The 21,038-nt window shown below is 32.8% G+C and overlaps 4 protein-coding genes and 1 long non-coding RNA gene across 6 annotated transcripts in view; 1 reads left to right on the forward strand and 4 right to left on the reverse strand.

Annotated features, from left to right (window-relative positions):
* The window catches only part of LOC109858685, a 5,967-nt gene extending 498 nt beyond the window's left edge, over positions 1 to 5,469 (reverse strand). Inside the window, exons 1-2 of the long non-coding RNA XR_002250643.1 lie at positions 3,923 to 5,469; positions 844 to 956 (exon numbers count right to left, since the gene is read on the reverse strand). This is a non-coding gene — a long non-coding RNA (uncharacterized LOC109858685). The remainder of the gene's footprint in view (positions 1 to 843; positions 957 to 3,922) is intronic.
* LOC109858681 overlaps positions 1 to 9,137 on the forward strand; it is a 9,613-nt gene extending 476 nt beyond the window's left edge. Inside the window, exons 2-9 of one of the 2 annotated variants that reach the window (XM_020436175.1) lie at positions 330 to 506; positions 868 to 1,081; positions 1,688 to 1,891; positions 2,127 to 2,174; positions 5,676 to 5,842; positions 5,956 to 6,051; positions 7,317 to 7,495; positions 8,598 to 9,137. In XM_020436175.1, coding sequence (XP_020291764.1) covers positions 438 to 506; positions 868 to 1,081; positions 1,688 to 1,891; positions 2,127 to 2,174; positions 5,676 to 5,842; positions 5,956 to 6,051; positions 7,317 to 7,495; positions 8,598 to 8,829 — 1,209 coding nt within the window. In that variant the 5' untranslated portion in view covers positions 330 to 437 and the 3' untranslated portion in view covers positions 8,830 to 9,137. The remainder of the gene's footprint in view (positions 1 to 329; positions 507 to 867; positions 1,082 to 1,687; positions 1,892 to 2,126; positions 2,175 to 5,675; positions 5,843 to 5,955; positions 6,052 to 7,316; positions 7,496 to 8,597) is intronic. The other variant, XM_020436176.1, reaches the window with a different exon arrangement.
* A 92-nt stretch (positions 9,138 to 9,229) lies between these two features.
* LOC109858683 (odorant receptor 46a-like) lies at positions 9,230 to 12,472 on the reverse strand. The gene is made up of 5 exons (XM_020436178.1): positions 11,735 to 12,472; positions 10,501 to 10,836; positions 10,185 to 10,386; positions 9,898 to 10,053; positions 9,230 to 9,789 (listed from the first exon to the last, which is right to left on the reverse strand). The coding sequence occupies exons 1-5, from the start codon at positions 12,094 to 12,096 to the stop codon at positions 9,736 to 9,738; spliced, it is 1,110 nt and encodes a 369-aa protein (XP_020291767.1). The 5' UTR covers positions 12,097 to 12,472; the 3' UTR covers positions 9,230 to 9,735.
* A 467-nt stretch (positions 12,473 to 12,939) lies between these two features.
* On the reverse strand, positions 12,940 to 14,716 carry LOC109858682 (odorant receptor 46a-like). The gene is made up of 5 exons (XM_020436177.1): positions 14,355 to 14,716; positions 13,892 to 14,227; positions 13,371 to 13,572; positions 13,076 to 13,231; positions 12,940 to 12,993 (listed from the first exon to the last, which is right to left on the reverse strand). Exons 1-5 carry the CDS (start codon positions 14,714 to 14,716, stop codon positions 12,940 to 12,942), a joined length of 1,110 nt encoding a protein of 369 aa, XP_020291766.1.
* A 1,174-nt stretch (positions 14,717 to 15,890) lies between these two features.
* Positions 15,891 to 17,614, reverse strand: LOC109858698 (odorant receptor 46a-like). The gene is made up of 5 exons (XM_020436207.1): positions 17,244 to 17,614; positions 16,703 to 17,038; positions 16,335 to 16,536; positions 16,022 to 16,177; positions 15,891 to 15,938 (listed from the first exon to the last, which is right to left on the reverse strand). Exons 1-5 carry the CDS (start codon positions 17,612 to 17,614, stop codon positions 15,891 to 15,893), a joined length of 1,113 nt encoding a protein of 370 aa, XP_020291796.1.
* Positions 17,615 to 21,038: the final 3,424 nt, after the last annotated feature.

Raw genomic sequence — 21,038 nt, forward strand, 5'->3', positions numbered from 1 at the left:
AAAAAAAAAAAAAAAAAAAAAAAAAAAAAAAAAAAGAGATCTACAGAGCGTCAATCTGTATTTATCTCGTTATATTCAAATAGCTTTAATTATAAATAGATTTAACTACAAACTACAGACGAGATGTGCAATAAATCAAACTTCTTCTATAAACGCGGCAATTCAATAATTATTGCTCTTTAAACTGAAACACGCGAGAAACGTAATTGCGATTCTTTTTATGTTACGTGTGAAATTATACTTACCGCGTGTCATAATTGTGCACATAACATAATGCTAATTCGCGGCCTTTAATTACGATCTCGTTATGTGTCGCGCATCTTATACAGATCCGACAAAAGTGAAGATAAAAACAAAAAGGGAGAGCGACCTATGCGAAGGACGTTTCGTAAAGTTGCGCGCGCATCCCTTAGGGTCACTGTCACAATATAGATACGATGCAGCCTGTGGAAGAGATTCAGTGCCCGCCGAGGAGCCGGCCTGTAAGCTTATACGACAATTACAAGGTACAATTTATCCACCATAACTAGTTTTGCTTTTTTCTGTATTTCTGTGGAAGAAGATTTCGTACATCTGCAACTGACTCGTTTGTTATCGATCGGAGATTGATTTCTTCGGATTTTTTAATTTGTGTATTATCTTCCTTTTTTTATAAACAAGAAATGTCGACGCGTTGTCTATCGTCTATTGTTCTTTTTTTTCAATTTTTTATTTTAATTTATTGCAAATTAATTTTCATTGCAAATTTCATTGAAATTCACGACAATCCATAATGCAACTCTCCCGCCAAAAGTTTCGGAGCTTCTACAGTTCTCGCGAGTATTAGCAAAAGAAAATATTTACCAATTAATATGATCCTTGTTTCAGACCCCAGACGTGATGTCGTCGAACACACCTCCCCCGGGATCGCTCTTCGCCAGCCCGAACATGATCGGCGCGATGTCTTACATCCGCGACTGCAACGGTACATCCAATGTTAATCAAAGCAATAATAACAACAATATTAGCAACAACAATAATAGAGTTACTAGCGCTGTCAGCACGGGCAATGTGTCAAAGATTCACACTGCCAAGGTTAAAAGTGAGTTGAAAAATTAAATTTTTTTAGTATAAATTTGCTTTATTATCTCGAGATTGTGCTTTTTCATTGTGTCATTCACTATGTTTTAATCATTGTTCAAGATCAAACTGTCATGCTATTTCGTAAATTAGCATTTAATGACTTTTTTACGAGCTTGTTTATTTATTAGCAATTAAGACTCTTTACACACACGCGAACATGTGAGTGATTTATTATAATCATTTTTATGTAAATTAAAATGTTGATTTTCTGAATAATATATATCGCTAAAATGTTTACCGAGAAAAAATCCAATCTATTTTTTTTTTTTTAAATTGACGTAAGAATTACAGAAAAAAGAAGGACACGGTATTAATAAATTAAATTGTCTATCTCTCGTGCGCTTTGTTTTAATCGTTCAAGTCAAGTTGACCTGTTTGTTCCACCTCAGATGTTTTCATTGTGCGGAACCTTATCGTTCTGAATTTTCATGTGAATTTCGCGAAACACACACATGCCGGTGAAATATTGAATTTTTTTTTATCACAAAAAAAAGTAACAGACGTACGATGCGGGAAAAATATTTACACCTGAGAGTAATTCTACCGAACATTTTACTGCTGACAGGTGCGGTGTCGACTGGTAACATCGAACGAACCGGTCGCGGAGATAATAAAGAGAAGGAGTTCGGTCGTGCGCCATCGATGGCCAACTGCTTGTCAACCACAGTTCCTGTCAATTTGGCAGCCTGTCAAATAGCCGGACGACATACACCCACAAGAAATTCCCTGAGGCACAGCAGGATGATCGTAATGCATCGGACCGGCCACTGTGAGTTATTGTGACGCTTTTTTACGTTTCAAAAAACTCCTTTTTATTTCGTTCTTGTTGTCACGAAAAAGAATTTGTTTCTGATGAAGTAGTTGGGATAAAAATTGAAAAAAATTGTGTGCAAATCCGTTTTGAGCAACGCAATTAGACATTTGACCGCGGTCGATTTACGATTACTCTCGATTATTTAAATGCGACACGCTTTTTTTTGTTTTTTTTTTTGTCTTTCTTTCAGTTACCATGAACACACGTAGAATCACCAAAAAAGTTACATTATCCAAAGGCAAGTATTTTTCTAAACATGCTTTTAAGAATATGCGCATAAATCAGCGAAGAATCGATGAGAAAAAACGCAACAACCTCTTTTTGCGTTTTCTTCTCAATGAAACATATATATATATATATATGTACGTACGAGCATATATGATTATTTGATTTTTACGGCGATATATATCCACGATTGATTTCTCTCGCGAGAGAATCTTGCTTACCGGGTGAATGGAATGCAACCGGGCCGGTGTAGCTTGATTTTTTCGATTTCTTCCGATAATATAAGCTTCTCTCGCGCGCGACACATTATAACCGCGACTGTATAATTTTGCGTTAACGAGCGCACGAATTGTTGTTCCTTGTTAATGGGCCGGTCGCCCGACAGGACCCGAGAGAGGTTGCTGCCAAGGCAGACAGGAAGATTACAATTAGCGTTCACCGTGAACGCAGGAAAGTGCAGCGCGGTTCTTTATCATTGCGGTAATTAGATAGCGTAAAATGCGCGCGGTATATAAATGGCAGTTATAATGAAAAGCGCTAGAAGTGATGAAAATACACACGACAACACCGGTGCAATGACGGATGTTTTTTGTCCGTGGAATAATGCACTCGTAAAAAACAAAAAAAACAAATACCGTATTGTTACGATGTAAACTTCCTTTCTATCAAAGATAAAACGAATAAGATAAATAAAAAGAGATAAAATTTCAAAAATATTTTCTTTGAACAAACAATAGTATAATAGTATAAAACAACAACAATGTGAAGTTTAAACGGTCAATAAAGATCTAATGCCGGATGTTCGTGCGAAATATATATATATATATATATATTTTTTTTTTTTTGTAAATTTTACACACTTGAATTTTTAATTGAAATTCGTAAGTTCGTATAGGATGTTATATTTGCATCTCGTGTATAACAATTGCCCGTATACCCTCTCTCCCCGTGTCTAATTGTAAAATATTGCGAAAAAATCATCTCGGCCACGAGTCGAACCTGGAATTTCTCGCTTTCCGTGCGATCGCCTTTCTAATTCGGCCAACGAGACACTTGATGTTTCTCTCTTAATCTTCGCGTTGTTAATTTTACAATCTCAAGAGTTTCAATTCTTTGTTAAGTAAAACAATAATATGTTGTTTTTTGTAAAAAAAAAAGAGACTTATTTTTTTTCCTGAAAAAGGTACTCGCCTGCGCGTATATTCCATCGAGTTTAAAACGTTTCTTGCTTCGCTGCCCACCGCACGTACGGACTTTAAAGTGGATGCACATGGTTCTCCGCAGATAGCGGAAGTACCGGACCGGAAACATATCGCGTGCTCCTTTTTGGTACGCGTTCGAAATGCGTTTGTGTGAGCAAGTACAAAGAAATTTATCGTTAAGTTTTAATTGCCTTATTTCGCACCGCAATTAACTCTTACTCGTTATTATTATTATTATTATTGCGTTATACTTGGAAAATTCTAACAATTGTTTTTGAGAAAATCATTTCATGAGAAATAATAATTCAAATTATACAAAAGTGGAAATAACTCAATTATGTTTAAACATCTAGACGAAGGAAAAAAAATAACAATAAATAAAAATCGCGCCATCCGCTATATATTTCTACTACTGCTGATATTCAAATTCTACTTAAAAGCAAAAAAACAAAAATGATGTGTTACGTCTGCGCGAAGTAACTGCCGTTTCTTCGCGAGGGAAATACTACCGACACGTGCGTACGCACGAAGGGACGGAATTGATGAAATGCGTACGTACCGTGATTCCGCTTCGCTCTTCAACGGTCGTTCACGTATATTCACCATGGTCCTGACTCTATTTCGGGACCGGGAGGGATAAAACTGGCAGATCGACCCCGCTATTCTTATGCCCAATTGTCGGCGTCCTTACGTCGCGTAATTGTAGTCCGTGTTCATCTTGATGAAAAAGACGGACGCACTGTTTTGGCGCCGTTTTCGTTGGATCGAAAACGTTTGTAGAACTTATAAACAATTTTACGACGAGATTTTTTTCAGACAGATTCACATATTCGCTTGTTAATCAATTTGCAGAAGATCTCGACGCGTTTCGCATAAACAATTGTCTTTTTTCTTAATCTCATGTTAATTAATATAAAGGTTTTACTTGCGTATTAGAAACTAAATAATTCATTTGACGAATTCGAGCACACATTTAATGACCGCTGATCGGCGCACAAAGGGCAATTACTCAATTATTCCCGGAGACGTTTCCTTGCGCAAGCTACATCATTAGCATTATTCACGCATCGGGGTCAGCAAATAATGAAAACGTACCACCCAGTATATTTCCATGTTATGTGTGTAGTACGTGGGTCGTATACTTTGTGGCGAATTCGTCGGCCCGTAACGACACAACGTATCAACGAAGACTGCGTTGAACATTGTTATCTCTTTGCCGTAACGTATGCGTTACACGTAGAGCGAGGTCGTTCACGTGGTCAGTGTGTTCGATACAATCGATACGTGACGCATACAAAAGATAAATTGCAAATGTTTGTAAAGTTTGTTAAAATCACAAATAAATAACCAGTTGTAACTTAGTTTACATTAACGCGATTGATGGAACCGAATCTATTTTGCCACTTGTGCGCTTTACCATTTTAATTAAAAACAAAATCTTCATAATTTAAATAAAATCAAGAAATAGAGCTATCGTAAAAAATAACCGCGCGTTCGTTTTGCGTTCGCTTTGAATGAAAAATAGTCCTCACTAATTTTGTGTGTGTGTGTGTGTATGTGTGTATGTGTACGTGTGTAATAATGGTTAGAGGTGGGCGCGTTTCCTGCTTTAACACGACAAGGACACAACGTTCAATCACCTGGTTGAGAGATGCCTTGTAAGGAGGGACGGTGACGACGCCGTGCTGTAAAATCTCCTTTCTTTTCTTTATGCGCGTTTCTTGATACCGCGGGATATCGGTCGTCCGTTTTACGCCACGAAGGAAATGTGTGTCGTAGCAAACAGCATGAAAATGTCCGGTTACCAGTAAAGTGGAATTACTTAATAGGCGACCGATCGCCTCTGGATACCTGACTGTCTACGGCTCGAGAGATCTCGCAAGATCGTTCACAGCAGATGCAACGTAAAGTTGCATTGTAAAATTATCAACTATCGTGGATTACTATTCTTTTGAGAATAGTTTCATACGACTGTAAGAAAGGATGTGAATCACGATGGGAAACAAAGGAACGATTCACTTTCCTTCTAGATTTATGACTTGTTTTATGATCGAGTTATTAGGTGTGTTGTTCGAGTATTTTAACAGAAAATATTTATAACTTTTTGATAAAAGCACTGTAAATCGAAGTTGTTTCTACAATTTTTATATTGTAAAAATAAAAATTAGAAGCTATGTAAATATATTTTTGCTATAAAATTTGAAGCTATCATAAATATATTTACATAAATTCTGCATCAAGCTATTATAAATATATTTACATAAATTCTGCATCAATCTTAACAAAACCAAAAAAAATGACTTTACTTTTAGGTCCGGAAAAGTTTATACCTCCCTTGGTCTATTATCGACGAATAGCTCTATGTCTAGCGACGTTGAAAACTATTCTCGGTATTGCGGTGATTTCTCTATCGTTATGGTTGTTGCTTTGGGCGCCACATCTCCCTGTCGAATATAATCCGTACTGGAGCGGAATATCTGTAAGTGTCATAAGTAATAGTGTTACACTATAAATTTATTAATCTTTAATATTATTGTCTTCTTGTGTTTATTTATTTAATAATTCTCTTACATATATTTTTAATATCTTTAGCTCTTACTATCAGGAAGCTTCGGAATTTGTCTGCTGTGTTGTTTTAAAAAAGAATATCCAAATATGTCACCTGGATATTGTCTTTCATGTATCAAGGTAAGAATTTTATGTGAATCATCACATAGATTAAAACAATCTCACAGCTGACTCATTTAGTAATCAACTTTTTTTTTTCAATTTCTCGTATTGTTAAGATATATTATCTAGTGTCCGACCGAAGATTCGGTTTTGGTTTCGGTTTCGGCCAGTTTCGACGCAAAATTGGAGTTTCGTTTTAGTTTCGGTTTTGGCAGCGAACCGGCCGAAACTACTACCAAAACCGAAACTTTGTTCGTGTTCGTGAGTTGTCGACTTGTCGCGCTAAATAATAACCAAAGGTTAGATAGAAGTTATTTCGTTTTATAGATAAAAGAAAAAGTTTGTTTTTGTTTACTTAATCTTGTTAAGTACAAAGTTTTTTTTTAACTATCTTTTGTTGGCAACTTTATAATTATTATTATGATAATGCGTAATTATATGCCTTTGAATTAATAATAGGTACTTGACATGTTGATATTTTTTGTTACAAACTCAAGTTTTAATTTATTTTTATAACTAAAACTTTGACTGTCAAAGAGACTGTAATAATAATTGTGTGATATTAGTACAGTACTGATATTGTGATAATAAAAACTGCATTAATCAATGATTTTCTTTCTGTGTGAATTACACACCTCACCTCACATACAGAAGAACGTTTGTGGTACTTTTTTTTGTTGATTGTCTAAGAGCAATAAAGCTATTTGTTTATCGAATAAGGGCTTTTTTAAACACATACGCACCTGCAGCTAGCTAAACTTAACAGAAACAGGCTCAAACTAAAAAACTGTAATAAGGAATTACTATAAAAGGAAGTTTCGGTTTCGGTTTCGGTTTCGGCCGAAACTGAGACAGAAACCGAAATTCGGTTTCGGTTTCGGTTTCGGTTGTAAAAACTAGTTTCGGTCGGACACTAATATTATCTACATAACAAGTAATTTTCATGTAATTTTCTAACATTCTCTATTTAAATATAAAAATATAATACACTATATTAATAAATATTTTATTATATAACACTTTTTTGCGTTACTTGTGATATCTTTAAACGTTGAATTGTGAAAAAGAATTCTGCTTTTCACTTGAAAGAATTTTCTTTCACTGAGACTTTCTCTCTCTCTTTCTCTCTCTCTCTCTCTCTCTCTCTCTCTTTCTCTCTCTCTCTCTCTCTTTTTCTTGTGTGTACAATTTTTTTGACACACTAATGACATAAAGATACATACACATGCACACACATATTGTGTCATTATCTCATCTCTCGCTTGTTTTCTTGTGTTAAACAGGTGTTTAGCGTATTTCTAACGGTTGTAGCAACCATTGCGTGCGGAAGCGCGTTCATATTCTCTGTTGCGCATTTTTCGCGTCTCAAGATATTGGAATGCACTCCGGCACAGGTACCAAATGCCACGTGCATATGCAGGCCACGTGACGAGCCGTCTGATTCACTCAAAGGTGCAATCAGGTATGCCATAAAATCGAGCGCTGTCGCATAACATTCTTTGAAGCGTCGTAAAAAAGACACTTTGAAGAATCGTAGGAAGTTATAACGTCAATTTTTCTTCGCAACAATAGTGTATTGTTCTGACGTATACATAAAGTTTTAAAGTGTAAAAACATGCTTTTTATAAATATTTTGAGTTCTGAAGAATTTATGGTAATTATTTATATATGTTATTAAGGACATTATTTTGAACAACTTTTCCTTATGTTACCGCCGCTCGGCTTTAGTTTTCGACTTATAAACAAAAGAAGTTTTATAATTGAATACTTGTTTTCCACCATTGTGTCGATTTCTGAAGTAAATATTTGGATTTTATCACACATTATCGCACACGTGTAGACAATGAGGTGGTGAAGAAGATGGATGCGGAGCTTCTCCTTCAACTATTTGCGTGCGATAATGTATGATGTAAACAAAACTGTTTAGTTGGCAAATTGACTTGGTATCAAAAACGAGGATTTATTGTAAATTTATTTCTTATCTAAAGCAAACTATTACATTACACAATCTATTCAACAAGATTTCGTCAATTAATGTTGTAAACGCGTAGGCAGGTGGGGCTCCGCCCCCCCCCCTGCTCCCCCTTTGAGGAAAAATAGGAAATGACTTCCGATTACATGTCGCTTCATGTCAATAGTATATACGTGGTTTTTAACGACACTTAATCAGAAGTCGTTTCCTCGAGGGGGGAGGAGAAGGGACTCCACCTGGAGGAACGCAGCCCCCCTTGCCTACACGTGTCATACAAAGAACATATTAACTTGAGAAATCGACACAATGTGTTGGAAAATTAGTATTCAATTACTTCTTTTGTTAACAACTCGAAAACTAAAGCCAAGCGGCGGTAACATGTATAGGGAAAAAAGTTGTTCAGAACGACGTTCTTAACAACATATTTCAAGCTCATTGAAATCGGTGAGAAAGTCCGCTTTCTAAATAATTACCGAATTTATTTTACTCATATGTTTTTTGTTTATCATATTATTATCCATTGTATAAATGTAATAACAAATGTAAAATATATTGTATGCACTAATATAAAATAATTTGTATGTTCTATTAGATATTTGGACCTTAATTGTTCCGAAGTAGAAAATACTCTGAAGCTTCTTGTTATCATCTCGTTTGCTCTGAATGGATTAGGCACCGTGCTGGCGGGATTGTATACTTATCTTCATTGGAAGACGAGACACAAACGACCAAAATATATGCAAGTGAGGACCAACAGTAATTCCGCAAAAAATACCTGTAGACCAATCTACAAAACAAATCTCGAGGAAACGCGGGAACGATGACGCTTGCGAACTATAACTGAAGTCATTTTCCGCACAATCATTGAATTAATTAACAATTTTACACGAACGAAGAAACACTCTTTCAGATAAATTTTAACTTTTAAAAATTTGTAATAAATTATATATAAATGGTAAAACAAATTCTTTTACACATGATCGAATATCGCGCGAAAATGAAAAAAATTATGTAAGTATATGCAATATAAAATATTATTCTTCAAATATATTTCACACACTATTTAAATAATCAAACAACAAGCCGTGAAGGCTTAATTAGTGCTCATTATTTTTTTTTATATAGAGACTCAGTTTTTAAACTAATAAATATATATTCGGTCATTGGAGCCATTCCTCCTCGGCCAGGAGTCGAACCTGGAATCTCCGGCTTTCCGTGCCGTCGCCTTTCCTATTCGGCAACCGAGGCACTTGGAGTTTTTCTCGCAATATTCATATATATATATATTTGAACAACGCCATCTTCCTCCAGCGTGAACCAATGACCGAATATATATTTATTAGTTTAGAAACTACAGAGCCGGAATAGATTCTTTAATTGTAGACTCAGTTTTGTTAAATGTAGAGACGCAGTGTTTGTTAAATTGCAATGTATGTATTTAATGTGTGTATGTTGTATGACAGTGCGTTTGTTTTTTACCGTATAAGATAAATCACTTATTTATCTTTTTATGTAACAGGAAAAAATTGACTATATAAGCATAATTACAGTATTCCATTGCATATTGAAAAACTGAAAAAAATTTAATTACTTTTTATTTTTTATATGTAACATTAAAATAAAATGACACATTTAATAAACTTGTGATACATTTATATGTGAAATAAAAATATGGCAATTTGATACTTAAATTCTGAACTACTTATTCTATCAATTTTATTTTTTTATCGTTATTCTTGAGCTTGACGCAGCAAGCTGAAAGACGAGTACGACATCTTAAGTAACTGTATAAAAAAAATGAGAGTATAATTAAAGTTATTGCAAATAGTTTTGCGATATATTTATTTTAAAAATTAGTTTTAAATTTAATTAATTAATTAAGATGTACTCACAACTACAAACGAGTCAAGATTCATCGTAATGATGTAAGCGCTACTAAATTCGATGGGAAACATCGAACGTTTCATAATGATGAGAAAACTTCTCTTGTTGCTAACGTCAAGTGTCAGCCATTCTACGTTATAAATACTATTCGTCATTTCAACACTCTATAAAACCGAACAAAAATATTGCACATGTTTTAACAGAAATAACGTATTTATATTTATATATTAATTATTTTATTTTGATTAATTAAAATTCTGTCGTGTAACTATAGCAGAAAGTCAGAAGCATATACTTTTAATTTGATTTCATTTCCAAACCAACAATAGATGAAAATCTGAATTAGCATGCAGCCTGTATATAACATTAATGGAATGATTTGCACGTAATTTTTTACCATAGTCATTCGATACAAATTGGAACATGTCACCAACATGCTTACTGTGAATTGAACAGAAATTATTTTTGAAAACATTCTGTTCATCGTATACGCGAATCTATAATAGAGAGAAAGAGACAAGTTTTAACGGCAAAAGAAACAACAACGTATAAATCAAAAGTGGATTCAAAGAAAAAAGTGAAAAAAAAAAGATCAAAATAAGAGACCTAACTGAAACACGAGATTATGATGACGTATACAGTCACGTAGGACGTCTTGATTCTGCGCAATTTTTGTCAACCTGTATTCCAGTATCTCGAATTGACAACACGTATGCAACAACAGTCCGAAAATCAGGCTTTCGCAAGCGACGTTAACTAAGCCGGACATTGACATGCCGATCATCTGATTAATGTAAACAAGAGTAAATCTAAAAGGGGATGAATAATCGAACGGCACCCATGCTTTGTATGTCAAGTTTCCTTTCATGAAGTCCATGAAAACAGACGACAAAAATACTGAAACAACTCCGATACCCACGAAAGTCAAGTAACGTAACGTATTGATCCTACAAATTTATCAGAAATATTTCCAAATTTGATATTAATTGATTTAAAAAATATTTTGTTTACACAGTAAAATTTCCCAGATAGCCAACTGAGTGCAAGTTGTTGGCAACTTGCCACAAATATTGCTCATATGTTTTCAGCAATGTAACAAAAGGATGTATTCTCTTTTCAGTATGTTCTTGCCAGCAACAGTTTTCAAAATATAATAACAGCAAGTTTCCAACAACTCATCTCGGCAATAAACTTATATTATTTTTCTCAACTTGCGAATAAAAATTACTGCTCACATATTGCTGACTCACTTGTCATAAATACCGGGTAAAAAATTTTTCATATATACTTATACACAAATTAAAATAATTATATCTAATTATGCAAATTTATATGCCGAATATGTCCATACAATTTTATACACGGACAATTTCTTTTTTTAAGAGAATGGCTTCAGAGATATTCCATATCAAATCACAAAATCTATTAGTATCTATTAGTATCATGTTAGATACAAAAAAAGTATATAAAACTATATTTTTATTATATTTTAAAAAAATTTTTGATATATAATCATATATATTTACACACAAATTAAACTTATTATATCTAATTATGCAAATTTATATATCGAATATGTCCACACAATTTTATACATGGAAAATTGTTTACCGGGCATTGGCTACAACAATTGATAATAAAACTCAGCATATTGATACTGAATTGACAAAAACATTTTCGTTGCACTAAATAAAAACAACACAACAGCAATTGGCGAGCAACTTAATCTATACAATGATTTGCTTTATATTGAGTTTTCACATTTGGCTATCTGGGTTATATACACTTAAAGTCAGCGTGTGCGTAAAACAAAATGCGTTGATAATATTTTGACAATATACTTACTGTATTCTTTTCTCGAACTTGTCTCGAATTGTTACTTCATCCGATACGGATGGTTTAAATGGCCTGTCAGTGAGTACGCTGATTATCATTCTGACAGTTTTACGATCCGTCCAAATACAAACTTGTTTATAACCCGCGACGAACACGGTCAACATCATGTACATGGAGTCGGTGAGTTCGTCAGAGTTGTCGACATTGAGTACGATGTTCATAAATTGCGATATTATAAATAAATAAAACGAGGAGATCAAAAACAGCGCGTAAATTTTGTAAATTATATGTTTATACAACGACGACCATGACGGTGGTTGCCAGAATCCGGCTATTGTGCAGATTACAAGTGTAAATTTCAGTATGCTCATCTTAAATATCGTATTGCATTCCGGGTATTCTATTTCACACTTATGCGCCGAGTGTGGTATCAAAGCTACTTAGAACAATCTTTGTCGCGAATAAAACGAAGAAAATGTACAAAAGCAAAAAAAACATATAAATACAAAAGGTTGGCCGAAATTATTTATGAAAGCTAATCTATAGCCTCTCACGACTCTACACTGTCCTATCTACTGAAACCCTTTTATATTCATATATCTTTAGTATTCATTATCGTAATAACTGACTTGCGACGGTGCTCTCAGAAGAATATTTTCATAAATAAAGACGGAATGTATACACATGTCATATATTCTTTAGTAAAAAAAAAAAAGAATTGCTTATTGCTCGTTTATTTTTACAGAAATAAAGGAATAAAAAGACAAATAAAATATTCGGAGAAAAAAATTCTTCACTTTTTCGAATAAAAATGTAAGAGTATCATATTATTTCCCTCGTATGTATATCTACTTTATATTAAATAAAGAAGTTTAAGTTTTAATGTTTTCTTGTATACACAATATATCTCTCTTTATAAAGAATTTAGTTAGAAGAATACGTGCAATTGTGATTTCTGGAATATTATGGCTGTGTAATTTTTACTTGCATAAAATTTTAAAACGTTATTTTCCGTTACATTATTACGCAATAGTACCTTTAGTACGTATATTTGTTGTGAACGGTTCGGCGTTTGTATGCTAGAAAATATTTTTCAAATTTTCTGTTTTATTTTTTTCAACTTTATTTCTACATATCAATTTCTATATGTTCCGTAATTTCGTTTCAACAAGATAAATGTGAGTAAAAACTTTTTGTTCGTTAAATCAGACTAATTATTCTTGCGTTTGATGTAGAACGTTATACATCGAATATGACATTTTAAGTAACTGCAAGAAAGTTTGGATGCATACATAAAAGTGTTTGTGTAAATAAAGTACTCGAAGAAATTTCTATCGCTTTGATACTTACACTTACAAACGACTCGAGATTCAGCGTAAGTATGTATACACTACTAAATTCAATGGGAGTTAACGAGCGTTTCATAATGATTAGAAGATTTCTCTTGTTGTTATTACTAAGCGTTGGCCATTCCATATTATAAATACCACTCATCAAGTGTACACTCTATAAATACAAATTATTGCTTGTTACATAAAATAAACAAATTTGATATATGTTTATTTTAAATGATGAAATCTGTTCCTTTTTTCTTTGTTTTTCATTATCTAATTATTTAAATATACTTTATGTATTTTAGACTAACTTTTAACTTGACTTCGTTTCCAAACCAGCAGTAAATGAAAATTTGCGTCAATATCGCACTCGTATATACCAATAATGAGATAATGGTCGCAAAATCCGTTGCCATCGCTATTCGATACATGTTTGAACACACTACCAACATGCTCACTGCAAACTGGAGGGCGATTATTTTTGCAAACATGTTATTCACTGTGCACGCATATCTGTAAATAAACGGAACATTGATTTCTGAGCGAATAGAAAAAATTGTAATTTTTTTTATATAAAAACTTGAAGTTTTATTTAAATAATAAATATTAAATATATATATATATATATATAAAGAGAGAGAGATGGAAAGAACATGTAAAACACAAATTTAAATTGATAAATCTAAGAAAATAAGAAACAATCTTGTGTGCGATACTTGTTAGCCAATGTTCAAATGTGTGATACTTAAAACAATTAATGAGATTACTCGAAATATTATTTTCCATGCAGTCCACAGCTTTGGAATGGCAAACTTGCGTTAAAAGAACTAACTCAAAAATAAGATTATGGTGACGAATACAATCGGGTAAAATATTTTCACTATGCGTCAATTTTGTCAATCGATACTCCAAAATTTCGAGCTGACAGCAGATATGCAGCAACAGTCCGCTAATTACGCTCTCACAAGCGACGTTCACTATACCGGAAGTTGCCATGCCTACTAATTGGTAAGAGTATATAAGAAAGTATACAACGAAATTCGAATAATCGAACGGAATCCATGCTTTGTATGTCAAGTTTCTTTTCTTGAATTCCAGAAAAACAGACGTTGCAATCACCGATATGATTGCACCTAGAACGATAATCAAATATCGCAACGTGCTCCTTCTGTAACATACATTTAAAGTACTTAGAAAAGAAAATCAAATGTCTGAATCATGTTATCGGACAATTATCGTTTTTTTCGTCATTGTTAAAAAAATTGCAATTGATCGCAAAATTCCAAATCACTTACCGGATCAGTCTTTCAAATTTTTGTTGGATTATTTCTTCCCGCGCTTCACACGGTGCAAAAGGTTTTTTTTCAAGCACATTAATTATCATCATGACATTTTTGCGATCTATCCACATGTAAACTTGCTTGTAACCTGCGACGAATACGGTTAACATCATGTATAAAGAATCGATGAACTCGTCAGAATTCTCAACGTTCAGCACGATGTTCATAAATTGAGACGTTGAAAATAAATATAACGAGGAAACGAGAAACAGCGAGTACGTTTTGTAAATTATGTGTTTATATATTGCAGTCCACGAAGACGGTTGCCAACATCCGGCAAACGCGCAGATTAGAAGTGTAAACTTTAGCACGTGCATTTTTTTTAACATTGTCTGATTTGCTTTTTTTTTATACGTATCAATTACTGTCGACACGTTACATTATTGTATATACGCTGTTTATAACAATCGAAACCTTACTTCTCTTAACGATAGAAATTATATGAGAGAGGTAAAAGTAAATCGATATCTCAGTCAGTCAATATAAATTCGCGCGAGTTTTTTATATTGAAATTTGTGCGCAAAACCGTCCGAATACATTCAACAGACACACTTTTTTTTCACTTTCATCAAAAGTAATTTCAATAGTTACGCGTACAAAATGCTATTATGTAAATAGAAACGTCTTCTAATCCTTATTGCCTTTTACCAAATGATAAATCGAAGTAAAAGAACGAAATACAAATGTCTGTAGCCTTGCGATGCAATTTTCCAAGTAGCAGTACACTATCGCAATCCCTCTTCATATCTACGTCTGTCATTATCGTAATATCCACGCATCAAGTCAACAGTTTCTTGCGAAATAATACTTTTATGAGTTTCATAAATAATATACTTTTGCGATGGCAGTAAGATACGATCCCACTGGGAGATTACATCATATAGTTTTTTTTTTTTTTTTTTTCACTTTTTTTCATCGAGATAATAAAATACACGAGAAAAAAAGAATATACGTATCTCTTGAAATTTTGTCAACAACGATTATTGATTCATTGTTTCTGCGAGTGCTTTGTTATTATTTTCCTCATATTCTTATTATTAATATAACATATTTAATATCTGCAATGTTATGCAACGAATATGTCAGAGATCATTGGAATAATATTAGCTATATGACTCACGTCTGTGCAGTCCAATATGTATGTAATAACGTGCATACCTTTTTTCTTCTAATATATAAATAAATAAGGTAAGTAAAAACAAACGTTAATTCTCTAAAAAAAATAAAAAACTTTAATTTTCTAAAAAAATAAAAATCGACAACAACATGAAATATAGCAAACTTTTTCTTCAGTGGATTTACTCGTGCATACAACTTTGTCATATTAATTGTACAGTTGATAAAATAAAACATTTGTGTAAATTTTTATTTTCTTGAAATTCTACGTACAATTACCGAAATAATCGTTTGTTATCGTCGATCACATTATGCTATACGAGGTAGTTTCCATCATTGAGTTACGTTACTACATTTGTTGTTCACGTATCTCGTTTACGTGTATTTTAACACGTTGTAAATCGAGTAGGACGTCTTAAGCAGCTGTAAACAATCACAGACATAATTACCACGTTTATTTAACATATTCTTGTTTTTTCGTTTGTGTACTTGTAACTGATACTGACAGACATAAATGATTCAAGATTCAATGTAATGATAATAGCGCTATTAAATTCAATAGGAGTACTCGTACGTCTCATAATTAGCACAAGATCTTTTTTGCTGTTGTTGTTTAGTTTTTGCCATTCCAGCTTGTATATATTACTAGCCAGTTCAAGACTCTGTAATATAACGAGGAATTTTTTTGTATTTTATACCATAAGCTTAAATAACATCGGAATTCAATATCAAAATAATATTCTAATAATTTTCGAAAAAGTACTTATTGAAGTTATTACAATTATTAAATTTATGTATTTGACAAAAAAAAACACATACTTTTAACTTGAGTTCGTTCCCAAACCAACAATATAAGAAGATTTGGGATAGCATGCAAGCTGTATACAGAACTATTATAAAAAGACTCGAGTTGAGAGATGTGGTAGCCAGTTTGTACAAGTTGGCGCATACTACCAGCATGCTTACTGCAAATTGAAAAGCGATTAAATGCGCAAACCTGATATTTACTTTATGCGCATATCTGGAAAACAAATAAATACAATATAAATTTTCATTACACATATACATCGATATTTTTCTAATAAATTTAGAAAAAAAAAAATATTTATACAAACAGAAAAATATTTTGTGCGCGCGTGATTTTTAACTTTTTGAAGTAAACGAAAATTATTGTTTCAAAAACTAACTCATATATACGGTCGTGGTGACGTACGCAATCACGAAGAATATATTGCCCTTTTGAAAATTTCGTTAATCGATACTCCAAAATCTCGAGCTGGCAACAAATTTGTTGCATAAGTCCGGATACTAAGAGATCACAAGCGACATTCGCAGCCGCGACGATTGACACGCCTAACATTTGATGAGTAAACACGAGAAAAAATATACCAGGAGACGTGTAGTCAAACGGCAGCCATGCTCTATACGTCAGGTTTCGTTTCGTGAAATTCGTGAAGTAAGCATTCACAATTATTCCCACGACCGTTATCTGAACGAGCATGTAATACCACATCGCATATTTCCTATAAAATTATACCCTTCAAAAATCTAATAAAAGAATTCTTTTTTTTTTTTTGTTATTTATTTATCAATATTATATGAACATATATAATCGTCGCGACAATTTTCTAGTTGAAATTGTTTGTTACACTCTCTAAAATTTAATTTTACTAAACAAAAAGTAACAAATGCACTTATGACCGATTAATCCAAAAGTAAGATACTTACTTTGTCAATTTAGTATATTTTTGTTGTATTATTGTTTCATATGATTCTAATGATCTGAAAAGTTTTTCCGCGAAGATATCGATTACTGATCTTATATTTTTGGCGGTTATCCACATGCTAATTAATTTATAATTTCCGATAAGTACCGCCAACGTCATGTACATGGTGTCACTATATTCGTTGGATTTATCAATGTTCAGTATAATGTTTATTAATTGGGATGTCATCAGTGTGAATATTACGGATATCAGTAATAATCTATGAACGGCGTATATTCTTTGTTTCTTTGACGACGTCCACGAAAGCGGTTGCACGCATCCCGCGATCGCGCAGAGCGTAAGTGTAAATTTCAGCGGGTGCGTGTTTCTCATCTTGTATACGTACGCGTGTAGGAAAGATTATTATTTATAAGATCATTGAGTTAAAATTTTAGTAAATTTTACAAGTTACAGCGAACGTCGGAGCGGCAAGATTTATTTTCACAGGACTTTAGCCCGAGAGCGATGTGACAGTCGTCCTGTCTATGAGAGAAGAAAATTTACTGTATGCTGTCAACATACCTTTTTGAAGGAGATAGATCTCATCGCATATTTTAACTACAAAACAAACAAACGACACATTGCTAAAAAAACCAACTCACAAAACAAATATCCGGAGACCTCATTAGACGTTCACTAGAAATCGCGTAAAAAATCGTCTAATGAGATCTCATTTAACGAGATTTTGTGTGTAGGAAGGGAAATGCAATAAGAAACTTGGAAATTCAATTAATTCTGCTCCGACATAAAAACAATATTTGAGGAGATTTCACAAATTGAATATATAATTAGTTAGAATATATTTTTGTACGTCATTTCTATTTAATATATTATATTATTATATGGTATATTTTTAATGGTACAGTAATAATGTTATATTATATGACAATTTACTTGTTTGCTTTATACATATTTTTATTATTAATGTCAAATTTTGTGTCGCGCGATTTGTGGTGTACGTATGTAGTATACCAAAATTTTTTATTGCACACATTTTTGTTTTTAGTGTTGTTAACTTTAAATATCTGCTGACACAAAACTACTTTTAAACGTCGCTTGTTACACATTCAGGTAAAATATATATTTAAGAAAATTGTATATCTCTGAACTGTAGATGTACGTTATACGTACTATTAGATAATTTATATGAAAAAGTAGAAATGTTCGAAACTCCGAACGTTTCTATCCTTGTGACTGAACACTCTGAATGGTATAGTGTGCACGGTAAAAAAACGAAACCTTTCTTCATATCTATAGATACTGTATTAATATTTCCGATCGTGCGATGACGAGGGATATTATTTGTACGAGACAGAATGAATAGATAATTCATCTAACTGTCACGCAATGAGGTAAAAAATACTTTCCCCGCATTTTATAAAGCATAAGACGAAAACCGGCTTACCATCGAAGATTCATAAATTATATAACATCAGTTGTAAGTTACTCGTGTAAAGTATTTATGTATTGTACATTGTTTTATTCGCTGTTGCACTCGTACACGTTAGTGAATTTTATGTAATTGTATGTTACGCAAAAGTTCGACTTATTAATGTAGCTACCCACTTTGTATCATATCATCGTATCAGCATTATGTTTTTACTTTACTTTATCGATATTCGTCTGCGATTGTCAGTAGAACAAAAATGTCGGGAGAATTAACGTACAAAGATGTTTTTTCGGGTTTGAACCGCGTTAGTGTCATTGATACACTGTACAGTATCAGGCTGCTCTTTAAACCCTGATGAAGTGAGCTGTAATGTTCACGAAACGTCGATATAAAAATGACACTAACGCGGTTCAAACCCGAAAAAACATCGCGAAAGCATCAAATATCGGATGTCGGAAGAATGTTAATAAAACGGAACAGAAGACATATGTAAGTGTTACATTGTTTTTTATGAGACATTTTTTTTAAATATAATATAGTATAATATAAGTATGTTTTTTTATTAATTTTTAACACAAATCTGATTGAATTTCTCAAATATAAACGTGTCCAGAGAAGAAGAGAACTTAAAAATATATATTATATTCTTATTCTATCATTTTTTTTATTGTTTGTATTATTTTATGGTGTAATATTTTATTTATAATCTTTTCAACAAATTTACCTAAGTGTCTAAATAATAGATCAAGATTTGTAAAACGTCCTTATATAAATACTGAAGATATCTACATTATCAACATCTTATAGGAACATTTTTTTTGTAAATACCGACAGATAATAACCCGTTTTTGTCGATAATAAAGATCGATTATTTTATATATTGTCGGTTTTTAATTTACCGTCAATAGTTATATGATTACCGTTATCAAAATTACCTGGCAAAACAAAATTATTTAAAAATTTGTGTTTAACTTCTAGCTGTTTTTATTATTAGTTTTTAATAAACACATACCATCTAAAAAGTTTAAAATATATGTCACAATATCTATTACTAATAAGAAGTGTCTTCGGCAAAATCTGCCAACAGATGACGCTACTGTTAAAAAAACTTTATATGTTTATAATTTTCTTTCGTTTATTTTTCTTCATTTCTTGTATGTACATGATGTGTGTATATATATACAATATATGATGTACATGTGTATTTTGTATAAATAAATAATTTATATGGCATTATACAATAATCATTAATTATTAAATATTTTTTTTTAAAGTGCATTTATAATTAAAATTTCTTTTATATATATATATATATGTATATATAAAAGTGTTTTGCGCGCGTGAAGTATTTCCAGGTAAATTACATAATTATTAGGTTTTTAGTGTAAAAGCGATATATTTGTACATTAGAAATTTATCTATATTAAAGTTAAATTTTGATACTTACACATGCATATACACATTATTTTATTGTTTTTAAATATATATTTATATTAACAAATAATATAGATACCGTGTATAAGACCTCAGATATTGAATCAATTGTGTTTTATTTAGATCGAGATTTGTTATCCATGACATAATCTCATACTTCACGTTTACGAGATGGACCGTGGTCGTGTGAAATTCCAATGAGAGGCCGAAGATGAAGCGGAACCCAAGAGGCGAAGGGGAGCGGATCTGATCTTGCCGAAAGGGTCGGTTGTCAACGTTACAATATAGGGTCTATCCTTATCTGCGAAATACAGGCAATGTCTCCCCGCTCTCTCCTGGTGCTTGATGTCCCTCGTGTTCGTTGTCCTAAGTCCAGAAGAGAAGAGTGAACAGAACACGCCATGATGAATCGGCCATATTGCCCTGGACTGTTCTCGAAAGAGGGTTAATCCTACTGTGCATCACTCTTTCGCCACGTTATAATATTCTCACGTAAGTGTATATTCTCACGCTTCTTCTCGCTGAATAAAGTTTTGCGATAAAAAGATAAAAAATTAAAATCAATATGACAAGCAACTTCAAATCTATTTTTTCATTAAACAATCTCGAAATGAGTGTTTTGCAACATTTATACAGAAAAGGATATTATCATTCACAACATCTCACCGATGAGAGAATAAAAATAAACCTTATCAGTAGCAATGTGGACGATCTCGCATAGTAACTAATTCCGAGAATATCTTCCACATATTCTCGAGTCATGCTTTGGCATCAGAGGTTGCACCCGACGGATTTCGAATTTGTCCGTACTGTGCGGCACATATAGAGTGACTCAAAAATATCGATTTATTGTGTTATATTACATACAAAGGAGTGATTTGTGTTCTTTTTTTTTTCTTAACAAAATTTACCTTCCAACAAATTGGATCTATT

The sequence above is a fragment of the Pseudomyrmex gracilis genome, unplaced genomic scaffold (genome assembly GCF_002006095.1).
Source record: "Pseudomyrmex gracilis isolate BER0280 unplaced genomic scaffold, ASM200609v1 scaffold_219, whole genome shotgun sequence".
Lineage (NCBI taxonomy): Eukaryota > Metazoa > Arthropoda > Insecta > Hymenoptera > Formicidae > Pseudomyrmex > Pseudomyrmex gracilis.

What these genes read in the sequence shown, in the direction of transcription:
- LOC109858683 (XM_020436178.1), bottom strand. Translation starts at nt 12,096, where the DNA reads ATGAGCATACTGAAATTTACACTTGTAATCTGCACAATAGCCGGATTC. An exon ending in GAAATGAAATCAAATTAAAA is followed by an intron (nt 10,054 to 10,184) that starts GTATATGCTTCT and finishes TCGGTTTTATAG; the next exon opens with AGTGTTGAAATGACGAATAG. An exon ending in ATCTTGACTCGTTTGTAGTT is followed by an intron (nt 9,790 to 9,897) that starts GTGAGTACATCT and finishes TTTTTTATACAG; the next exon opens with TTACTTAAGATGTCGTACTC.
- LOC109858682 (XM_020436177.1), bottom strand. Translation starts at nt 14,716, where the DNA reads ATGCACGTGCTAAAGTTTACACTTCTAATCTGCGCGTTTGCCGGATGT. An exon ending in AAATTTGAAAGACTGATCCG is followed by an intron (nt 14,228 to 14,354) that starts GTAAGTGATTTG and finishes TGTATGTTACAG; the next exon opens with AAGGAGCACGTTGCGATATT. An exon ending in ATCTCGAGTCGTTTGTAAGT is followed by an intron (nt 12,994 to 13,075) that starts GTAAGTATCAAA and finishes ACTTTCTTGCAG; the next exon opens with TTACTTAAAATGTCATATTC.
- LOC109858698 (XM_020436207.1), bottom strand. Translation starts at nt 17,614, where the DNA reads ATGAGAAACACGCACCCGCTGAAATTTACACTTACGCTCTGCGCGATC. An exon ending in CACCACGACCGTATATATGA is followed by an intron (nt 16,537 to 16,702) that starts GTTAGTTTTTGA and finishes TTTGTTTTCCAG; the next exon opens with ATATGCGCATAAAGTAAATA. An exon ending in ATCTTGAATCATTTATGTCT is followed by an intron (nt 15,939 to 16,021) that starts GTCAGTATCAGT and finishes GATTGTTTACAG; the next exon opens with CTGCTTAAGACGTCCTACTC.